This window comes from Stegastes partitus, unplaced genomic scaffold (assembly GCF_000690725.1).
Source record: "Stegastes partitus isolate 25-593 unplaced genomic scaffold, Stegastes_partitus-1.0.2 Scaffold72, whole genome shotgun sequence".
NCBI classification, from domain to species: Eukaryota; Metazoa; Chordata; class Actinopteri; family Pomacentridae; genus Stegastes; species Stegastes partitus.
Genome location: NW_007577803.1, coordinates 236,947 through 255,914, shown reverse-complemented (window position 1 = coordinate 255,914; position 18,968 = coordinate 236,947). Strand labels below are relative to the sequence as shown.

General features: G+C 40.4%; 1 protein-coding gene across 2 annotated transcripts in view; it reads right to left on the bottom strand.

The window, feature by feature from the left end:
* Positions 1 to 15,135: 15,135 nt before the first annotated feature.
* tbx2b (T-box transcription factor 2b) overlaps positions 15,136 to 18,968 on the bottom strand; it is a 9,491-nt gene continuing 5,658 nt past the window's right edge. For both annotated transcript variants that reach the window (XM_008276435.1, XM_008276437.1), the window contains exons 6-7: positions 17,610 to 18,193; positions 15,136 to 17,039 (exon numbers count right to left, since the gene is read on the bottom strand). In XM_008276435.1, coding sequence (XP_008274657.1) covers positions 16,590 to 17,039; positions 17,610 to 18,193 — 1,034 coding nt within the window. In that variant the 3' untranslated portion in view covers positions 15,136 to 16,589. The remainder of the gene's footprint in view (positions 17,040 to 17,609; positions 18,194 to 18,968) is intronic.

The window sequence follows — 18,968 nt, the reverse complement described above, 5'->3', positions numbered from 1 at the left end:
TGCTGCAGCCAAGCTGCAAAAAAAAAAAAAACTTCAATATTCATTCAGCATTCTATTGCACAAATACACTACTTACAGTGACAGATTAAACACGGTAATCCATTGGTATTTTTTAAACAATGGGTCCTTAATTTGCACACAGTAGTAGACAAAAACTGGCTTCTCTTTTCCAGTCAGTAACTGTTGAGTTTGTCATCTGAAACGACAACTGCTAGTACCAGATTTTATTTACTGCAGTGAAGTAAATTAACATTATTTCCACAATTTTTTTTTGAGAAACGCTGTCTCCAGCTAAATGTAGGGGTGTCCAACTAACTAGTTTAAAAAATGGAAACCAGCATCAAAGTGGCACACAAACACACAACATAATGGCCATATGCATGATATAAAAAAGAAAGAAAGAAAAGAAATAGAAAAAAAGGCAGAAACAACTATATGTAAGTTTTTTTGTACTAAATGTTGTCTCATTTATAGATTTTAGCAGCAACATTTTATATGTTCCTGCATATTCATTGTAAAATGGCTTTTTTTTAATATAATTGTGTTTAGAAACATGCAAGACTTATTAAAACACACACTAAAGTTCAGTCCAACTTCAATTGCATTTCTTGTAAAACACATTTTACTCATTTACATTTTCATTATTTAAAAAAATGTTTTATACCAACCTTAGAAGAATGTATAAACATCAGACATGTGCACATGTTGACTCCCATCACACACAAACTAAAGCAACAAGTTCACCTTTGCAGTCCCAAGTTGTCCTCTAGTAACTCTGGAGTCATTCTACCACACATATTTAACACTGACGATGACTGAACACAACAGCAAATACAAAAACAGCTGCCTGATAAATGCCCTGTTCAGTGTCTAACTGATAGAAAACACTGACACACATCTACATGTCTGGCGTCCCCTGTTAGCTAACTGTATAAATGTGTATAAACGTGTATCTATATCTATGAGTGTTGTCATTTACTTTATGTTAAGGGTTACTTCTATCAAATTCAACACTTTGAAACACTTCAAGATAACTTTAGTGAGATGCTGCTACCTGCTTGGTTTTGACATCCAGCATTCAAAGGCAGCACAGAAATCAGGAATTTTCTTCTGCTTGAGCTGACCAAGTTCAAACCAAGTTCAAGTCTTAGCGTATGCGCTGATAATGTTGCTTCAATGACATTCTGAGTTTTCTCATCAGATTTTTTTTATTTGACTCTTTGGACTGAGCAGACCAACACGTTAGGACCCAGGAACAGTCTGCATCTGACACCTAACCTACAGTCTCCTAGTGTTTTCCTTTGTTTTGTTTTTTTACCTGTGTTAGACCACAGAGATGATGTGTTGACATGTGAGCTCAGAAGTGATATTTAATTCATAGCCTTTATATGAATTCTCATCTGTGTCAACTTTAAAGAAAGTATTATACATGTCTGAAAGCTCGGCGAAAGCCACTCAGCAGACGCAGTGTTGGTAGTTCTGGGTTCTAACACAGTCCTGGATGTTTAAAAGACTTTACGCTCAGAGAAAATGTACATCTGTATGTGTGAAAATTCCAATTTATGTCAAACTCTTATAAAAAGCTTTTACAAGGTGATTCAGTTGAACCTGAAACGGCCTTGACTTTTCAAGAAAACAATTACCCTCTTCAAGAACAGTTACTGTTTTTTTGTTTCTCTGTTTGAACCAAAGTTTCACATGATGTGTTGTAGTGTTGTTTTGAATATGTCACAGTGTACGTCTTCATTATGTGCAGGGATTAAGCTGTGTGGTCACATTAGAGCGAGCCCTAAATCCTCTGTGGTCAATTAATGAAGGAGCGGTGGTTTGGGTTTCCGCAAAGGCATTTAACTTTAGTCACAAACATTGGTTTGACACATTGGGAAGTTGGCTGGGTGGCTCCTCCTGCACTGTGGGGAATTCTCTAAATGAAAGCGTCTATGCCCCAAGTGGAAGATATGTGAAAATCACTAGAATCAGTCAAAGAGTACGGAATATTGCAGCTTTCCTTGAATTCTTTAAAATATTTTCGTAGTTACCAGATACATACAGACTTCTTTTTTTTCCCCCCCTGTTCAGGTCCCAGTTTATAGGAACAGTAATCTGCTGAGACGATCTTACAGAATGGTTCAAGCTATTCATCCTCAGTGTTGGCTCTGCTTACACAGACAACAGTAATGAGTGTGAGTACTCAGCACAGAGCAGTTAACCTATAGCTCAGAGCAAACAGTGAGGGCCAGAGCCACGGAGCTCCATCACACATGAGGGAAAACTAACCCACACTGAGTCAACGTCCTCCCGCTTTCCATCAAGAGCCAGCAGACAAACTGCCGCACTTTCCCAAACACTGTTAGCATGTGTGAACTGATGGAGCGGCTGCAGAGGTCACGACACACCACTCAAACCCAACACGCTGCGCCGTGGATTAAAGCGGTTTCCTTTAGTTACACTGAGAGTTATCTGCTGTTATGATTTCATCTACACATGTGAAATCACAACCTGCAAGAATTGTTTTTTAGTTCTCATGCACAGTGATAGAGTCACATTTGTGATGAGGTGTAACTTTGACTGTATGGACTTAGATTTCTCAAATTACAAGTAATTCCAGCATGTGTTCATTAAAGAGGGATTGTGTGTGCGTCTGGAGGGGCTTGGCTTGTGTGAAACTAAATAGTCAGAATGTTTAAGGTTAAATTTGATTGTTTTTGCTGTTAAAATTCAGTGTCATGTTAAAATGTGATGCATGTATAATAATTAAACACATGACATTGACACTATTATGCCTTTAGTATTCACTTAGACATCATGCAGAAGATTGTTGATCCCAGATTAGGGTCATCTAGAAAGGATCAATTATTCATTATACATTGGTTTTCAGCCTTGTGTTTTTTGTCCAGAAGCAACTTTACAGCATATCTATGTGTATATCAAATTACAACCGCGACACATTCTCAAGGTCAGGAACAAATGATAAAAAATGACTGGTTTTGTGTTTCTTCATGAGGATTATATTCATGGAAGTGAACATCTCGTCACTAACACCACCAACACAACCTATAACTGAAAACTTAAATCACTAAAAATAATGGGAAAACAAGTACATAAAATGAAGAGATTATTTGATGTCCATCCATCCATCCATCCATCCATCCATTATCTATACACCGCTTAAACTAGAAAATCTTAATGTGAGCCTGCCAGAGTGTTGTCACTTGCCATGAAATTTGTGCCTGGGATGGTAACGCCCTTCAGTGAAACTACACAAAAGAAATGTAAATTATTGAATGAAGGGAGACATACATACAGCCAAACTTCTTCTTTCTTTCTTTCTTTCTTTCTTTCTTTCTTTCTTTCTTTCTTTCTTTCTTTAAAGGAATTTCTGTTTTAGTCAAACAATATCAAAATTGCTGTTACGTGATGATTTTTTTGAGGGTAATCATTGAAGTCTAAGCTCGTGTTTTGCTCAACATTTAGCTGAACTTTAATTTGACATAATCTGCGACATTATCGTTATGATCAAAAAATGGCAACAACTATAACACGATGCAATTCATGTGACAACACAGAACAATGACTTCATCAAACTCTGTGGCTCCAGGTTATCAGAATCACATGTTGCAACGACTTGAAAATGTATGACTTTTGCAAACTCATACAGCATTGCAGTTGCAGCTATACAGTTTATTTCAGATGTGCACAGTATGTAATTCACCCTCAGACTTACTGATCACTGACACTGATCAGTCAGGTGAGGGAATGAATGATAGTGTGTCACACATGAAACAGATCGTTTTTTGCAGCACTCTACAACAGGAAAGACTCATATTAAGATTTTTGTGGTGGTATTTTTATGTTAAATATTAATGCAAATGTTCAATTAATTAAAAAGAAATAAAGCTACAGTGACAGGCTGCGGTCTTTTAGCATGAAACTGCACTGAATGTGTCTAAAAGCAGACTAGCAGGGCTACAGCTTCTATAAAAGGGCTCCTGTTTATCTGGCCCCTTTCTCTGTGCTCCACCTCATCAGCTCTGGCGTCTCACTAGTTCCCCAGTGCTCGTATTTAAACAGTGTCATGCCCTTTGTTTTTCAGAGGTAAGCCCCTGGTCTCTTTGAAGTGGGCGCCATGTTTGCACTGTGACCATTTAATTCGGAGCGCAGCTTGATGATATTAGTGTCAGGGTCAATTGCTGATTTCAGTTGGACTTTAGAGGCTGCCTGGCTGGCGGTATGTGGGCATCATGTGCTGCTCAGTTCAAGATCTGGTCAAACCCATAGTCTTAGTTACACTCACATACACACTGCAGCTCCTCCAGTTCCTGTGATCCCTGAACATGTGACAGGGCAGACATGGGACCTGGTTATCCTGCCGACTTCACAGGCCTGAGCCCAGCGCAGTGGAAGTTGTTGCTCAGACCTCCCATGATGGAACCTCCAAAACCCCTCGTCGCCCTTCTTCCTCCTTCCCAAATCATCAATACAGCAGACCCCAGACTCTGCGTTTTAGTCGTGCCTTAGTGAAGAAGAAATGGTTTTGCCATGTGCGCAGAATGTGGAAGTGATACATTTGGACTTTCCCTCCTGCCTTTAATGTGGCTGTCGAAAAGCAGATGTAGCTCAGAGATGGCTGGCTCCTATTTGACTCTCATTTATTAAACAAAAGACTCCAATCAGGAGGAAATGGAACTTCAAGTGAATTGAATTCATAAACCTGGGATTCTAAAGTGTTCCTCACTTCTGATCAGCAGGTGCTGCCAGGCGTGCCATTAATGTAAGTCTACGGTAATCTTGATCCAGTACACCTCATACATTTTTGCCTCTTCAGACAAGCTCCACATCCTTGTCTTTCTGGTTTCTGAGACGTTCAGGTTCTGGTGTTCCTAAAACTCCCCCTGTCGCCGGACTTCTGTCACTGTAACAGTCTCTGAGCTAAATGTGAAACAGCAGCGTAGCTTTGACTGTGACAAACTCATAAAACACAGACGTTTGTGACAAGGACAAGCTCCTCTCAGTTCTTTTTCATTGTTTGCTTGGGGATCATTAAAGTTAAATGGGACCGAGTTTTTGTCGCCGTCCTCCCTGCTGCACTCTGCCAGCTTCACTCTGCTGCTGGCGGTAAAAGCTGGGCAGCCATTTGTCTTGCTGCACTTCACTATATCTCTGCTTTTATTGGGTGTGAGTGACCTGTTAGCAGTCATCTAAAAGACTTTTTTTTCCCTTTTGTGTTCAGCGTTCGTTCTCATGAGGGAGAAAAGCCCTGTGAGTGTGGGATGTGAGAGAGAAACGCTGATGATGTCGACATGTGTCTTTATGTACTGCGTGCTTGCGTGCGTTCATATCTGGGACTGTTATGTGCATTCACTGATCCTCCAGCTTGGGCCAGAAAGTATAATTACATACACCTTGCATCAGTTTCTGACTATGTGGAAAATATATATGTACCATTTATATGGACCTATATGAACATTGTATGTATATCTATGATTAAGGCAAATTAATTTGTGCAGGTTTTCAGTCTTTTGTTTGGTGTTCTCCATATAATCTTGCCTTCATTTGTTCCTAATTTATCCTGAATTTATTTATTTTTAAACAAAGATATGACCTAGAGTTACGTCAGAAGAAGCCGTGATTAAACTGCAAAGATTGTCACGCTCTAATTATTTAGAAAAGTCAAGCGATTAACTTGCTTTACGCCGGGTCCCTTTTTCCCTGGGTATTGTCTGGAAGGTACGAGCTTGCCAAACTCTGACAGGATTGATTGGTTTCTGCTCTTTTTCAACCATGGTACAACATCACCTTGCTGAGCTTGTTGCACAGCTTCTCTGCAGGTAACGGTAGGATGTCAATTTTCCATTGTTGCAGTCATGCACTCGTCCACTCATGTGCAACTCTAAAAATACCAGCTTTTTGCAAAATGGGAAACCTGCCGAGTGACATGATGTTTTTAAAGAATCAACGCTCAAAGTAGTTTTTGCACTTAAGACATTGATATAGAAAATGGGCATTTTCTCTACATTGCTTTTAACTGATGTGATCCAAACAGATTAGTAGTTTACAAATGAACTAAAATCACTATACAGTATAATAATATATTTGACTTCAGAACACTGTCCTATAGCTTTGATCTTTTCATCATTGAGTGTCTGTTGGACAGTACAAGCTCCTCCAAGGCTGCAAAAAGTAGTTATCTATGTATATATTTCTATTTAAAGAGCCACCCAGCTTTGTTCAGCTCCTCAGCATCTCTTCAGCCAAAGGAGAGCTTCTTACTTATGGTGAGGTAATAGGTGTACACAACTTAGTCCAAAACGTGTCTAAAAAGCCTGTAGGTTTAATTTGTGTTGTTGTGTTATTAACATAAAAACTACTTGTGCTGAATAAATAAATCCTCATTGCAGCAACCAAGTAGCTCGGTCCATTTATATCTGATTCTACACTGTTTCTAACAATACCAGCTGCCTGCAACATGGAAGTGAAGGATTCTCTCCACTACAAGAAATATACTGACATGAGCTTTCTTTAGATTTAGCACCATCAGAGGTCAGTCTAAGAAAATGAGTTACACATTTGGAGGTCAATACTATATGACATGCAAATAAGTTTTTGCAGTAAACCTAAAGACACTGGCAGTGGGCTTGTTATATTTCAGTACAGTTCAATGTGCAGTATATGTATTTCAGTAGAACCACATAATGTTCCTGTGTGCAACTTTCCAACAGTTCTTTGTGTCCCAGCATGAGGCCTGAGTTGTTGTGTTCTTCTGCTAATTTAGACTCATTTAACAGATCACCACACATTGACATGGTCCATGTCGGTCTAGTTTTCCCTTTTCCGCTGCGTCTTTTGAACCTGATCCCTACATGTTACAAGGTTTCTTAGGAATGTCTTTTGAGGATTAAATATGATTTCTTTGTTTACTTCTGGCCCTGGATGCAGCCTCAAAGTTTCAGCTCAAATGCATTCAAAACAAGGAACCTGTGGCGTGATTTCTCTTTCATTTATTTTTCATTATTTAAATTGCTTAGCGTTGAAAGCATACATGTGAGTGTGCATGACATGGATGCACAGGTCTGATGCCACAGATGTGCAGAATATTTTCAGAGAAGCCAGGTATTGTGAGTTGACTCAGTGAAGTGACTCAGTCCTGATGAGTCACAGTGAACGGTGAGTCTCTACAGTGGCTGAATAGTTTGAACCCTCAGGTTCAAACATTCAGGTCATTTACTGTTCAGCCTTAAGCGGGGACAAAGTTGACTCCACTGTATACTGTACAATATACTGCTTGCAGTTTTTTTTTTTTGTTTTTTTTTAAAAATATTGTTATGTTTGTCTCACTTGCTTTGATGTTTAGCTTCCACAGGTGATATCCTTCGTAGGACACACTGCTCTGAGGACTACAGCCCATATGCAGGATGTTTGGTTGCAACGGCAGAAAAGTCCCTCATGACTAAAGATTTAAGTTAAGTACCTAAATTAAAATGTCAAAAAGCAATGTTTAAAATTACAACTATATCCATCCATCCATTATCTATACACTGCTTAATCCTCACTAGGGTCGTGGGGGGCTGGAGTCTATCCCAGCTGACTTAGGGTGAAGGCAGGGGACACCCTGGACAGGTCACCAGTCTATCACAGGGCTACACTTAGAGACAAACAACCAAGCACACTCACATTCACACCTACAGACAATTTAGAATCATTGCAACAATTTATGAATTTTAAATTAAATAATTAAACTTGCATTTATCAAATTTCTTCACTTTTGAAACACAATATTTGCATTTTATTGTCTTATGAAGTTGGTATTTTAATTCAGTATTTTTAGTGTTTTTTTGTTCTGTTTTGTTTTTAACACTTCAACACTTTCAGCACAACATGACTTATGGAGTCCTTTTTCTGACCACCTCAAGCACATAAATTTAATATTGTCATTTATTTGAGCTCAGTGTTTGTTCTCCAACAACTCCTGAGAAAAACATTTGGCTCTTTAGCTGTAGCACTGTGTATAGCATTTATTCTCTGATTGGGGTTTCTGTGCTGTTTGCTGCTGATTTGGTGACATATAGTGGCTTCATCTGAGCTTTCTCTCAGAGAACAGCTGCCTGCTGCAACACTGGTGGGACAGAACCAAAACAGTCTTAAAACCACTACAATGATCTGAAAACGCTAAAATACTCAATAGATCTGAGATGAACTGTGGAATTCAGAAATATTTCGTAATAATTTTATATGAACTAATCTCTATAACCAACCCTTAAAAATTGCACATAGTTATTTGACCTGCTGTTAAAGGTTGATATGTCTCAAAAACACATTTTCTGTATCCTACCAAATGTGTCATATAGATTTGCTGCCTCATAAAAACACACTCACTGTTTATATCTGCATTTTAAGAAGCGGTCTTCTTCTCTGCTCTCTCTGTTGGTGCGTTGCTAGGAATGTGTGTTGTATCACCTGTGTTGATGCTCATTCATGTCTTCTGCAGATGTCGCTGAAAATTCAACTGTCTGCAATTCAATACAACTTGATCTGAACAGTAATGAAGCTGAAACTTTCGTACCACTGAACTGGTGATGCCTTAGCCAACCCTACAAGAACCTGAAAGAATGTCAGTGCGTCGGATTTTAGTCACTGACAGCATTATGGGAATTACAGAATTCTTAAGCCAGCAGCTTCAGTCCAACGTCACTGGTGAAACCTTCTGAAACTTAACTGGTCCAACTATCAAAGGATGGGACAAAGTAGCATCACACACTAAAATCTCTAAATTCCCAAATGGACCTGTGAACAACTGGTAAGTGTGTCAGTTAGTAATGAACAACACTTACAAATACTGTATACTGTCTTTGTTTCTGAAGAAGAAGCTGCATCAGTCAAGTTCCAGTGTGAGTACACTGCACGTCTGTGGAGCGGCTCAGAGTTTATCTAAGCAGGCGTGGGTGTATTTTACATGCGTCTGAGCTCGGACAAGAGTCGGGGGGATTGTATGTTTTTAGAAGAGCTGGCGGGTTTAGTCTCAGTGTCTTGACTCGGCGCAGGCGTCTGTTCATCATGACAGAGACTGTTAGTCTTTGCTAATCTTCTGTGTTCATCTCTGTGTCAGCTCAGTGTGTGGAGGTCTGGCTTCTTAGTGCCATCAGAGCAAATGATTTCTTCGGGGTCAGATGAACAGATCCACATAGTTCCTCTTGCTGTCCTCTTTAAACACGTCCTCGAGGACTCTGCCATGATCAAAAGCTCACTTTCGCAACGACCTGGAGGTGCAACAGGCTGGTACTGTATTTGTAATTTGGGCTTGAAGAGTGGCGGGTGCAGGCTCTCGCTGCTGTTTGATCTCGGACAGTGAACAGCGTCTGCTTCAATGCGGGCCTTCTGTGTTTCCTTTTTTTAATGAATGACAAGATGGAGGTCGCCCAGCGCGGCCCTCTACAGCCACTTCATTAGCTGCCCCTCCGTGTTTGGCTTTGCTCTGATTTACTGCTTTTCCGTTCGACATCTTTCAGTTTGTAATTTGTCTCCAGAGCAGCAGGTCATAGAAGGATGTTACATGATGCATCGTCTTTACATAGAGTTCTTCCATGTTGTATTTTCTCCAAATCATTCTGTAATGTATGCTGGGGAACAACCAAGGATATGTGCAAATAGGCACTCATACAACAAGGTAGAAAACTCTGAGCCATGAAGCATGTAATCTGCAGAAACAGAGCATTTATTTTTGGTTACATGTTTCTTTCTCCAACAGGATTATATATTTTCCCCCATTTGCATTCTATTTCTTATCCAAGACCTTTTCTTTGTTCTGTCTTGGAACAGAGCTGGCAGAGCTTTGATGTACACTACAGTATACCTGGGATGAAAGAACCTGCATCCATGCAACCCCTAACCACAATTGATTCTACCCTCCACAGCTGAACTGGCTTGTATATTGTTTGGTTAGGAATATTTCCTTCTGTGAAAACCACCAACTCCACGATAGGCAAATCATCCCCACACCTGAGCGTTTATATCACCATGTTTGATTGCAGGTGTTTTGCACAATTGCATCCACCTGTTTCACTCCCTGTTGCTCATTCAGCACACAACGTCTTGTTGCAACAGCAGTTAAATGATGTCTTTTAAATGAAGAAACTTGCTCCTTTGTGCTGAGCTACAGTTCACTAACTGTCCCATTATCTAACTGGACAGGTGTGTTCTCCGATCAGCTGACTCTGATTCTCAGATAGATGCTTCTGTCTGAAAGCTTATGTCTTCCTCAAAAATTCAAATTTACCAGCCTGTATTTAACATGATGAGAGCAATCTCGCTCAGGAATCTTAACCCAAAGTGCAGTCGAGATAATCTTTCTGGCCATTTTAGTGTGTCATGTATTTTTGGTTTGCTTGTTAGACTCACACACAGAAAAAAGATTGAGTAATATAATGTGGTAGTAGTTTTAAAATGAGCAAAACACATCTGTCAGATATGTTTTGTTTAATATTACCATGTTTAAAAGGTTTGAATTTAATTTCTAAATTAGAAATGTGAGGGTAAGTACATTTTGGACTGTTATCACTTTGCACACATATACACAATCACACCAGATTATTGAAATGGATGTCAAATGAGAATTTTAAAAAATGTGCTTGCTGCTGCTGCTATTTCTCATATTGTTATATTAATCAACCATTTTAGCCTCTCTGGGTCTATGTCTCTCTCTCTTTTTTTCTTTTCTTTTTTTTTTTTTTGCATATTTCCCATTAAAATGCATTTTACATATTGATTAAAGTTTTTAAAATTTCCCTCCCTGATTTTTTTAAAAATGTTCCATGTGTGTGATACAGATAGTCACACTTGATAACATAATACTTAGATCAGTGAGTGTGTTGGATCAGTGCACTATAAAGGCCAGAAGCTTGTGTTGGCCATAGTTGTTCTCCTTTAAATCAACATGTTGTAGTCATGCAGCAATCTTCGGTCATGCAGTGATGGTTCTAAAGTAAGTAAGTGTGCCACCTAGTGGTCGTTGGCTTTGAAAGCAGAACCAGTGGAACCATGTGTAAGAGGCTGGACACCAGCACAGAACATACAAATACATAAACATACCTGCACTAAACTTTTAAAATACCTCAAACAAAGGCTTTAAGTGTGATATGGATGTGTTGTACAGGTAGAAAGTATGACACAAGAAACAATATGAAAAAGGCATGAGTGCAAGAGGACTGTCTGTTCATCTGAGCAGCACATTGCCCTGCAGCTCAGAGTGTGGATGGATCCAATCCCTGTTGATCCTGAGCGGAAGCAAACAAACAAAAACACTGACTAGCTCAATGATATAAAACACTTTTTTTGGGGGGGGAGAAATCTGCTGATGACAGCTGAAATATTACATAACAAACCCCCAGAAACACCATATGTATGATGTCCACTACATGCGTCTCAGTGTCAGTCTGCAGGTGTCACCACTTTGTTACTCTGGTTTAAAAAGTCAGTGTTGAAATTAATTGTGATGTATTGTTGCATGAGGAATAAAACACCAAAAACAAAACACCACAGTTGACGTGAGTGCACTTTGAGCGATGATAGCTTTGCAGTGACTTTGTGTTGTTATTGTTCGCCTCTTCCAGACTGAGGTCACAATAGACTTCCTTCTCCCTCCTCGGTGTCCAGGAGGGGGCGACGGGTCGGCATGCTGCAGCACCAAACTGTCCAAAAAAGGAGGACTCACACAAATACATACACCCACTCACACCCACACACTCATGACTTGTTGCATGTGTTGTTTTGGCTGCTTGGAAAGCACTCATCTGACCTGATTATTGATGAGTATCGTTAACACATCGTCCCTGTCTTTCATGATATAGATACATACATGTTGAATGTACAGCTCTGGTGGCCCATGTGATCTGCCTGTACTCTATTATAGCTGCATTTTATAGGTGTGTTTATTAGGTGTTTTTAATGGATCTTTTGCTCTCATGATTGAAGTTAACTCAAAGCATTCTGCACTTTCCCCTTTAGCTCGTCAAATTGATTTTACCAGAATGAAAAACTTTCTCTTTGTATTTTCTGCCTTTGTGTCTGTATGTGTGTAAAGAATGGGCTCCCGGAAGTGTTACAGTGAGGTTACAGGCTGTGTGTTTTATTTCTCCCTCCTCCTCCTCCTCCTCCTCCTCCTCCTCCCTGCCTCCTCCTGAAGCAGAACAGAGGTCTGTGATTGGATCTCTGTTGCTCCACTGTGGACCAGTGCAATGGCTGCACCTGAGTGGAGCAGCCAATAAGCCGCCTGCTCTGTCAGTAGCAGAGACAGCAGCCTGCAGAGCTGCAGCATAACAATACACACTCTGTAGACACCATACAGGTTTCTGGGCTGTTTCCCAGCACTGTCAGACCGATATATGCTGCCAATACTGGCCCTTCATTCACAAACAGAATGTATCTCATCAGCTTGCTGCAACCAGGTACAGCAGAATTTCTTCCAGTGTCTGGATGCTGTTTAATCAGCAGCAGGACAAGAATAGAACAATGATATTTTATGAGATTAATTATTAATGTGATATATTGGCTTCGAGCTGTTTTCATTTTAAAATGCACAAGTTTCAACCTCCAAATATCCAAATGAGTCCTCTGCAGGGATCAGAGGGAGGTTTGTGAGGGTGATCAGGGTGAGCGCTCCGTGCAGCCTTTTCCTTCCCCATCATGTCCCTTTATCATAATCTCATGAAGCAACTCGCAAATCCCATAAGATCAACCGCCTATTTAAGCAGCTTTTTAACAATAAAAAAATTGAACTTTCGAAAAAAATATTGGTCGGGCTCAGTTTAATAATGCAGAATTTCTTTTTTTCTCACTTGTGTTTGTCTGATTTCATTCTAAAATACTGTGATTGCTACAAAGAACCATTAGATTTGAATTAGAAGCAGAGGAAATACTCACAAGAAAAAGTACCATTCAGAATTTAACCAAGTTAAAGTATGTGAGTATAAAATATTCCTCAGTATCTATGTGTTTGGTCAGATGGAGTGTTTCATCATTACATTTAATATGATTGTATTAGTACTGGTACATTCATATGTATGCTGCATTTTTTAACAGTTTCTTGTCAGATTGCTGCTAATTAAAGTATTTTGCTTTTTATATTTTAATACATAACAATCATATTTAAGCTTTTTTTTGTGCACATTTAGAGTCACTGCAGATGTTAAATACATTTATCAGAATAATAAAATATATTTGCTTTTTCTATGAATAGAAGTAGCCTGTAAAGTTGCACAAAAATAAAAAAAACACTCACAAAGTACAATAATTTCAATATTAAATTGAATAAGTGTGTTTAGTTACTTTCTAACTCTCCACCAAAATGACACCTTTCTAAAATCCTCCAGTGCTCAACCTTATAATGCAGTTTAGGATTATTTTATCACATGTGCACTTGCAGATGTAAGAAAAAACAAATGTAAAACTTGTTAATAAACTACCAGTTTCCCCATATGCAGTTACATAAGTAACCTTAAACCCAGAGGCAACAGAATATTTGTGTAATCTGGGCCAGGCTGACTGGTGTGAGACCAGATCCCAGCATGTTCTGAAATATCTGCTGCAGATAAGCAGAGCAGAAGGCAGGGAAGCTGCTGTTTGTCTCCTGAGTTCAGATGAACTGTGGAACTTCTCCTGTTGGCCTACAAAAGCTTCAATAACAGCATAGACCTGCACTGATCATTTCACCAAGTTGTGAATAATCTTGGCCTTTTTACCCCACGCCGTCACCAGTCATTAGTCATGATCCACGGGGCCTCCACAGGAGCCTATTGATCACTCATTGACTGATTGATTTAGACAAATACTTTTTTCTCCCAGAGTGCGAGGTCGAGTCGCTCTCCCTGTTAATTGAAGATAACAGAGTGGCAACAATGGCCCCCGTAATAGAATGAGAGTTTTGTGATTGTCGCTTCAGAAAGAAAAGAAAATGAAGAAGAAGGGGAGGAGGACGAGGAGGAGGAGGGGGGCTCTCTAATTAGGAAGCGGGGCGGTGTGGAGGCTGTGGCCGGCAGGCAGGCGACAGGCGCCGGGTCCCGGACAAAAGGCTGTCTGCTGCCCTAAACTCCCCCTGCTTAACCCTTTAAACCGAGACACACACACACACACACACACACAGTGCTGCTGCTGCGTCATGCTCTCACTCAGGCCTCCACACACACTCCACCGGGGAGAAGTGTTCTTTACGCAGCATGGGTGTAGAGAACAACACAAAAGCATTTTCAGAAAACTGACAAAAAAACACACATAATAATAATACACATGGTAATAATACTGATTAGTGTCGCTTACTGCGCGTTTGGACATGTAAAAAAAAAAAAAAAAAAGCCGCAATAATATTTACTTCTGCGCGTAAAAAACGTGTTTAATGGGGAATTTATGTTCCACATTAAGAGAGCCGATGTGCTGCCCTGCAGGCCGAGTTAAACAGGCGGCAGTTAAAGCTGCTCTCCGGCTGCAGAGGAAAACTTCCTATAAATACTTACATTACTCGACTCTTTCTAAAAATACAGCCAGGCACACAATAGTGAAGGAAATGCTGATTGACGGTGACTGAGGAGCTGCTCAGAATAGAGCTGGAGGGCCGAGCATGAGACAGGAGACAGGTCCGATTGAACATAAATATAACAAACACATACACACACACTGCTGCTGCTGCACAACAAATACACACAAAATAATATCTAGAAGAAAAATCCTTCTCTTTAACCCCACCGCCCATGTAAATCCTGACATAATAACATATAATATGTATAGCTGTAGCTTTAATGCAAAATTTCTACCAACAATTTTCACCCACAAATTTCACCATGTCATTTAAATGTATTTTTAATAACATGCAAACTGCGCCCGTTGATATTTTCTTATCAAATTCAGTAAACCACATGCAGAAGCTGCTTCTGTCCTGTTGGAGGTGCTGCCGACAGAGGGCGCTCCTGCCCCATATGTCTTCTATATGTGTGTGTGAGTGTGTGTGTAGGCCTGTGTGTGTAAAACCATAGATGACTTTATTTTTTTTTTTAAATGCTCTATAAATTTCTACAGTGGTTATTCTGTAATAAGTGGATTATAACAACAGCATTAATAATAATAATAATAATGATAATAACAATCATACAAGCGTTCAGCACAACGATTTTTTATTGAAATTGTGAGACAAAAAAAAGAAAACAAAAACAAAAAAAAAAGAAAGAAAAAAAAAATACCCGGACAACCAGCATAAACAAGATACTTCCATCTTTAAATATATTTATGAATAGATATGAACGACGCGCCCAAAGGAGGAATTGATTTGAATGTCTCCTGGCTGGAGTGAAATAACCTGAGGTGTTTTTGAATCCATGTGGAGCTCTTTCTCTCTCTCTGTTCCTCTGTATTTGTCGGTGGATGCAGACTAAAACATGGCACACACGTCTCCTAAAAAAAAAAAATCAGCGATGCTTCATACACAGTTTTTTTTTTTCAAACCAACAAGCGCTAAATAGCTTTAATTTACAGTATATGTTCATGTAAAATTGGGGCAGGAGGAGGAGGAAGGATAAGGAAAGGAGAAAAAAAAAAAAAAAGCTCAATTCGAAATATATACACGCTAATATACAACCTTGAATAAATTAATACCAATTGCATATTCTTGGATCTTAGCTTTATTTACAGAATTTTTTAATTACATAAATAGTTCAGAAAGATTTTTTTTCTTTTTTTTCTGGCATGAAATGATAAGCGGTTCTTTCTGTCTTCCTCTCGCAGACGGAACGTTCACCTTCCATCCCTTTTTTGAAATGATCAGACCTGCCTGTCGGTGCTGCTGCTGCTGCTGCTGCTGCTGCTGTTCGGGGCTTTAAAGCAGGCCTGGATGCTCAAACGCTTCAAGTTAACGCAACTCAACACATTTTTTCCGCAGCGCGCCGCGGAGCTGCAGGCAGCTCAACACCGATATCTGGAGCCGATACCGGCCTGCTGTGGTCCACCTCTCACACAATGATATGATCAAGTTTGATTCAATACAGTTTTTTTTTGTAGTGTTCTCTACGTCACACGTCCTCAAACTGAAGTGGTTGGAGTTGTTGTTCTTATTTAGCAATATTTGAAGATTATTTAGTGCTTTATTGTCTAAATTGTTTCCATAGTCTTTATTTTTTTGTGCGTTTTGTTTATTTTGTTTCTAAATTGATTTCCTTTTCTTTCTTTCTTTTTTAAATCAATGTAGAGATATATTGCAGAGTTTCTTGGAGGGGGGGGTTGTCTGACTTTAAGAGCTTCTAACCCTACAAACAATAAAATTCAAGGGATGGTTTTGGTGTCTGAGGACGGTGGAAGTGTCGTCTGTCCACCCTTTCCAACAGGACAGCTCTGGAGGAAACCTTCAATACTTGTGAATTTAAAAAGGTTAAATATAATCATAGAGACAATATTTTTGTCTACCTGCAGCTTTGTTCCGAAAGATATTAGTAATCGGCCTTCATAGACCCTCATCGGTCAAACCCTCATCCCAGTCTCTGTAATGTGCTGTACAGGACATATGCACTTATTGTCCTCTGTATTCAAGCCAAGTCTTCATCCGAAACAGAGAGTCTTAATCACTTGGGAGAGTCTGCATTTGGGGAAGGCTCCCTCTGGCCCTCCAGGCCGCTCACCAGTCTCTGGATGCTCTGCAGCTCATTCACAGAGTCCTTCATGGAGGTTTTGGGGGATGCAGCTCTTCCACTCGAGCCTCCTGTCTTGTGGTTGCTGTGGTGCTCCGGGGCCGGACTGGTCTCCCTGCTGCCTGGTTTAGAGGACTCTGAGCCCGCGTTGAGGCCTCCCGACAGGCCAGTGGAGAGCAGGCTGGTGGTCTGAGGCAGCGACACCGGGAGCTGGTAGGGGTTGAAGCGGAGCCGGGGCCTGGACGAGCCCAGGAAGGGGTTCCTGGACAGCGGGTTGGAGGTGCTGGTCGCTGGGAGGGCAGAGGCCGAGGCCGCTGCTGCTGCTGCCGCCATGTAGGTGTACGGATACGGGAAAAGACCTCCGAATGGAGGCATGGGGATGCCCTGGAATATAAAAAAAGGAAAGACTTGGAGTCACAGTTGTATAGATCACTATTTCCAGTTCCGTGGTCGAATGTCAATATTGATACATTTTTCAACACACAAACACATCAGTCTCCTCAGATTTTTAAAACAGATTGTAGATACAGGACAGACCTGACACCAAACAATAACACTTCCCTCTTCTGAGTGTAAAACTCTTTTAACAAATAGCTTTTTCCACAGAAGCCTGATAACAAAGCTAAAAAATATTAATTTCTGGACTTTTTATGAAATTCTCATGCTTTAATACCAACATACAGAAGTTCCACATGTTGCATGCAGCACATACATGAACTTCAGCTTTACTGATAATGCATATTTCCAGGACTACATGAAACCCAGCTCTGATTTAAGCCAGATTAACTTTTGCTTAGTGTAGCCCTGTGTAAGGTGAGGTTTATATTAACAGCTTTAGTTCTAAGAGGGAGAAGTAAATTCTGTCTACAGTCTCAACCCAAAGCTCCAACTTTCTGTCCTGCTCAAGTGTGAGGAGTTCTACATGTGTGAGACAAACAGGATGATCTTCCTTACCTGAGAGGCGAGCATGTGCTGGGACAGATGGAAGGGGAAGGGGTTAGGAGTTCCTCCTGTGCCCTGGGCGGAGATGCTGCCATTTTCCAAAGCACTTGCTCCGGATACAGAGGCCAATAGATGCCCCATGCCCATAGCAGAAAAGGCTCCAGGGGCCATGGCAAACTGCCCAGGGTGAAACAACAGCGGCGATCCGGTGTTCAGAGGGTTAAAGAACTGCTGACTGTGCAGACCAGACAGAGCCAGGCTTTGTAAGTGGCCTGGGCTGAAGTGCGAGGGGCTTTCGGTCTGGACCACGAGAGGGGAGAAGGCGTCCTTACTGGCACTGATGCCTCCAGCCTCAGAGTCCTTTGTCAATGCGTCCGTGGTGTCCTTCCTGTGCCTGCTCTCCACTTTGTCCTTCTCAAGGTTCCTTATACTGAATATGGAGTCATCCTTCTTTTCAGTGCTGGGCCTTTCCCTCACGCGCTCCTCACACCTGGAGCTGTAGGGGGACACAGGTTCAGGTCCCGGGCTGTTGGAGGCGGTGCAGCGCTCGTCGTGATGCTCCAGCTCCTGCTCGCTGTCAGTGCACGTTTTCTCATCTACGGGACAGGAACGAGAGAAAAAAGAGCTGTGACCATCACAACACTACACACCAGTAACCTACACACACACACACACACACTGAGAGACATAAACCTGGTGGGACCCTTAAACTGTCAAAATCCTCCCCACACAGTTCAGACCACTCACTGGGAAATTAATATTTGTCCTGCATTTTGAATCTATGTTAATATGAAAGTCGCTTTTGTTAGATTTTGTGCAGCTTTCGAGTTTACTAACTAACTTGAGAAAAATCAACACATTTAAAATAATACAAGTGCCAACGAAAGCCCAAGATTTAATGAGAATTTGTTAGATAAATTGGTTTAGTAAATAAACAGAAGCAAAATAATGTAATCAGACTAAAATGTATTTTAAAGAACAAAAAAAAAAAAACACATCACATTTAAGACATTTGTTTTACAGATTTAACATCTTAATACAAATTTAGGCAGATATTCTCATTAAGAACATTTAAAATTAAATCTGAATTTCAAGTGCCACCTTAGCAAAACTCAGGCTCATATTAGTTTTTGCAGCCAAATGCATTAACATCTATAAGTTAAAGCTGCGTAAACAAACAACATCTGTGTAAACTATGTAAACGAGAAGAAAATGTTTAAAATCAGATAAATACAAGTTGCACATCGGGACTGATTGGATTTAAATCCACCAAAAAGTATTATTTACCCAACACCCAAACAGGTTGCACGTTACTGTGACACATTAGAAAAAAATATCCGATGGTTATGAGTGTACTTGAACGCACCATGT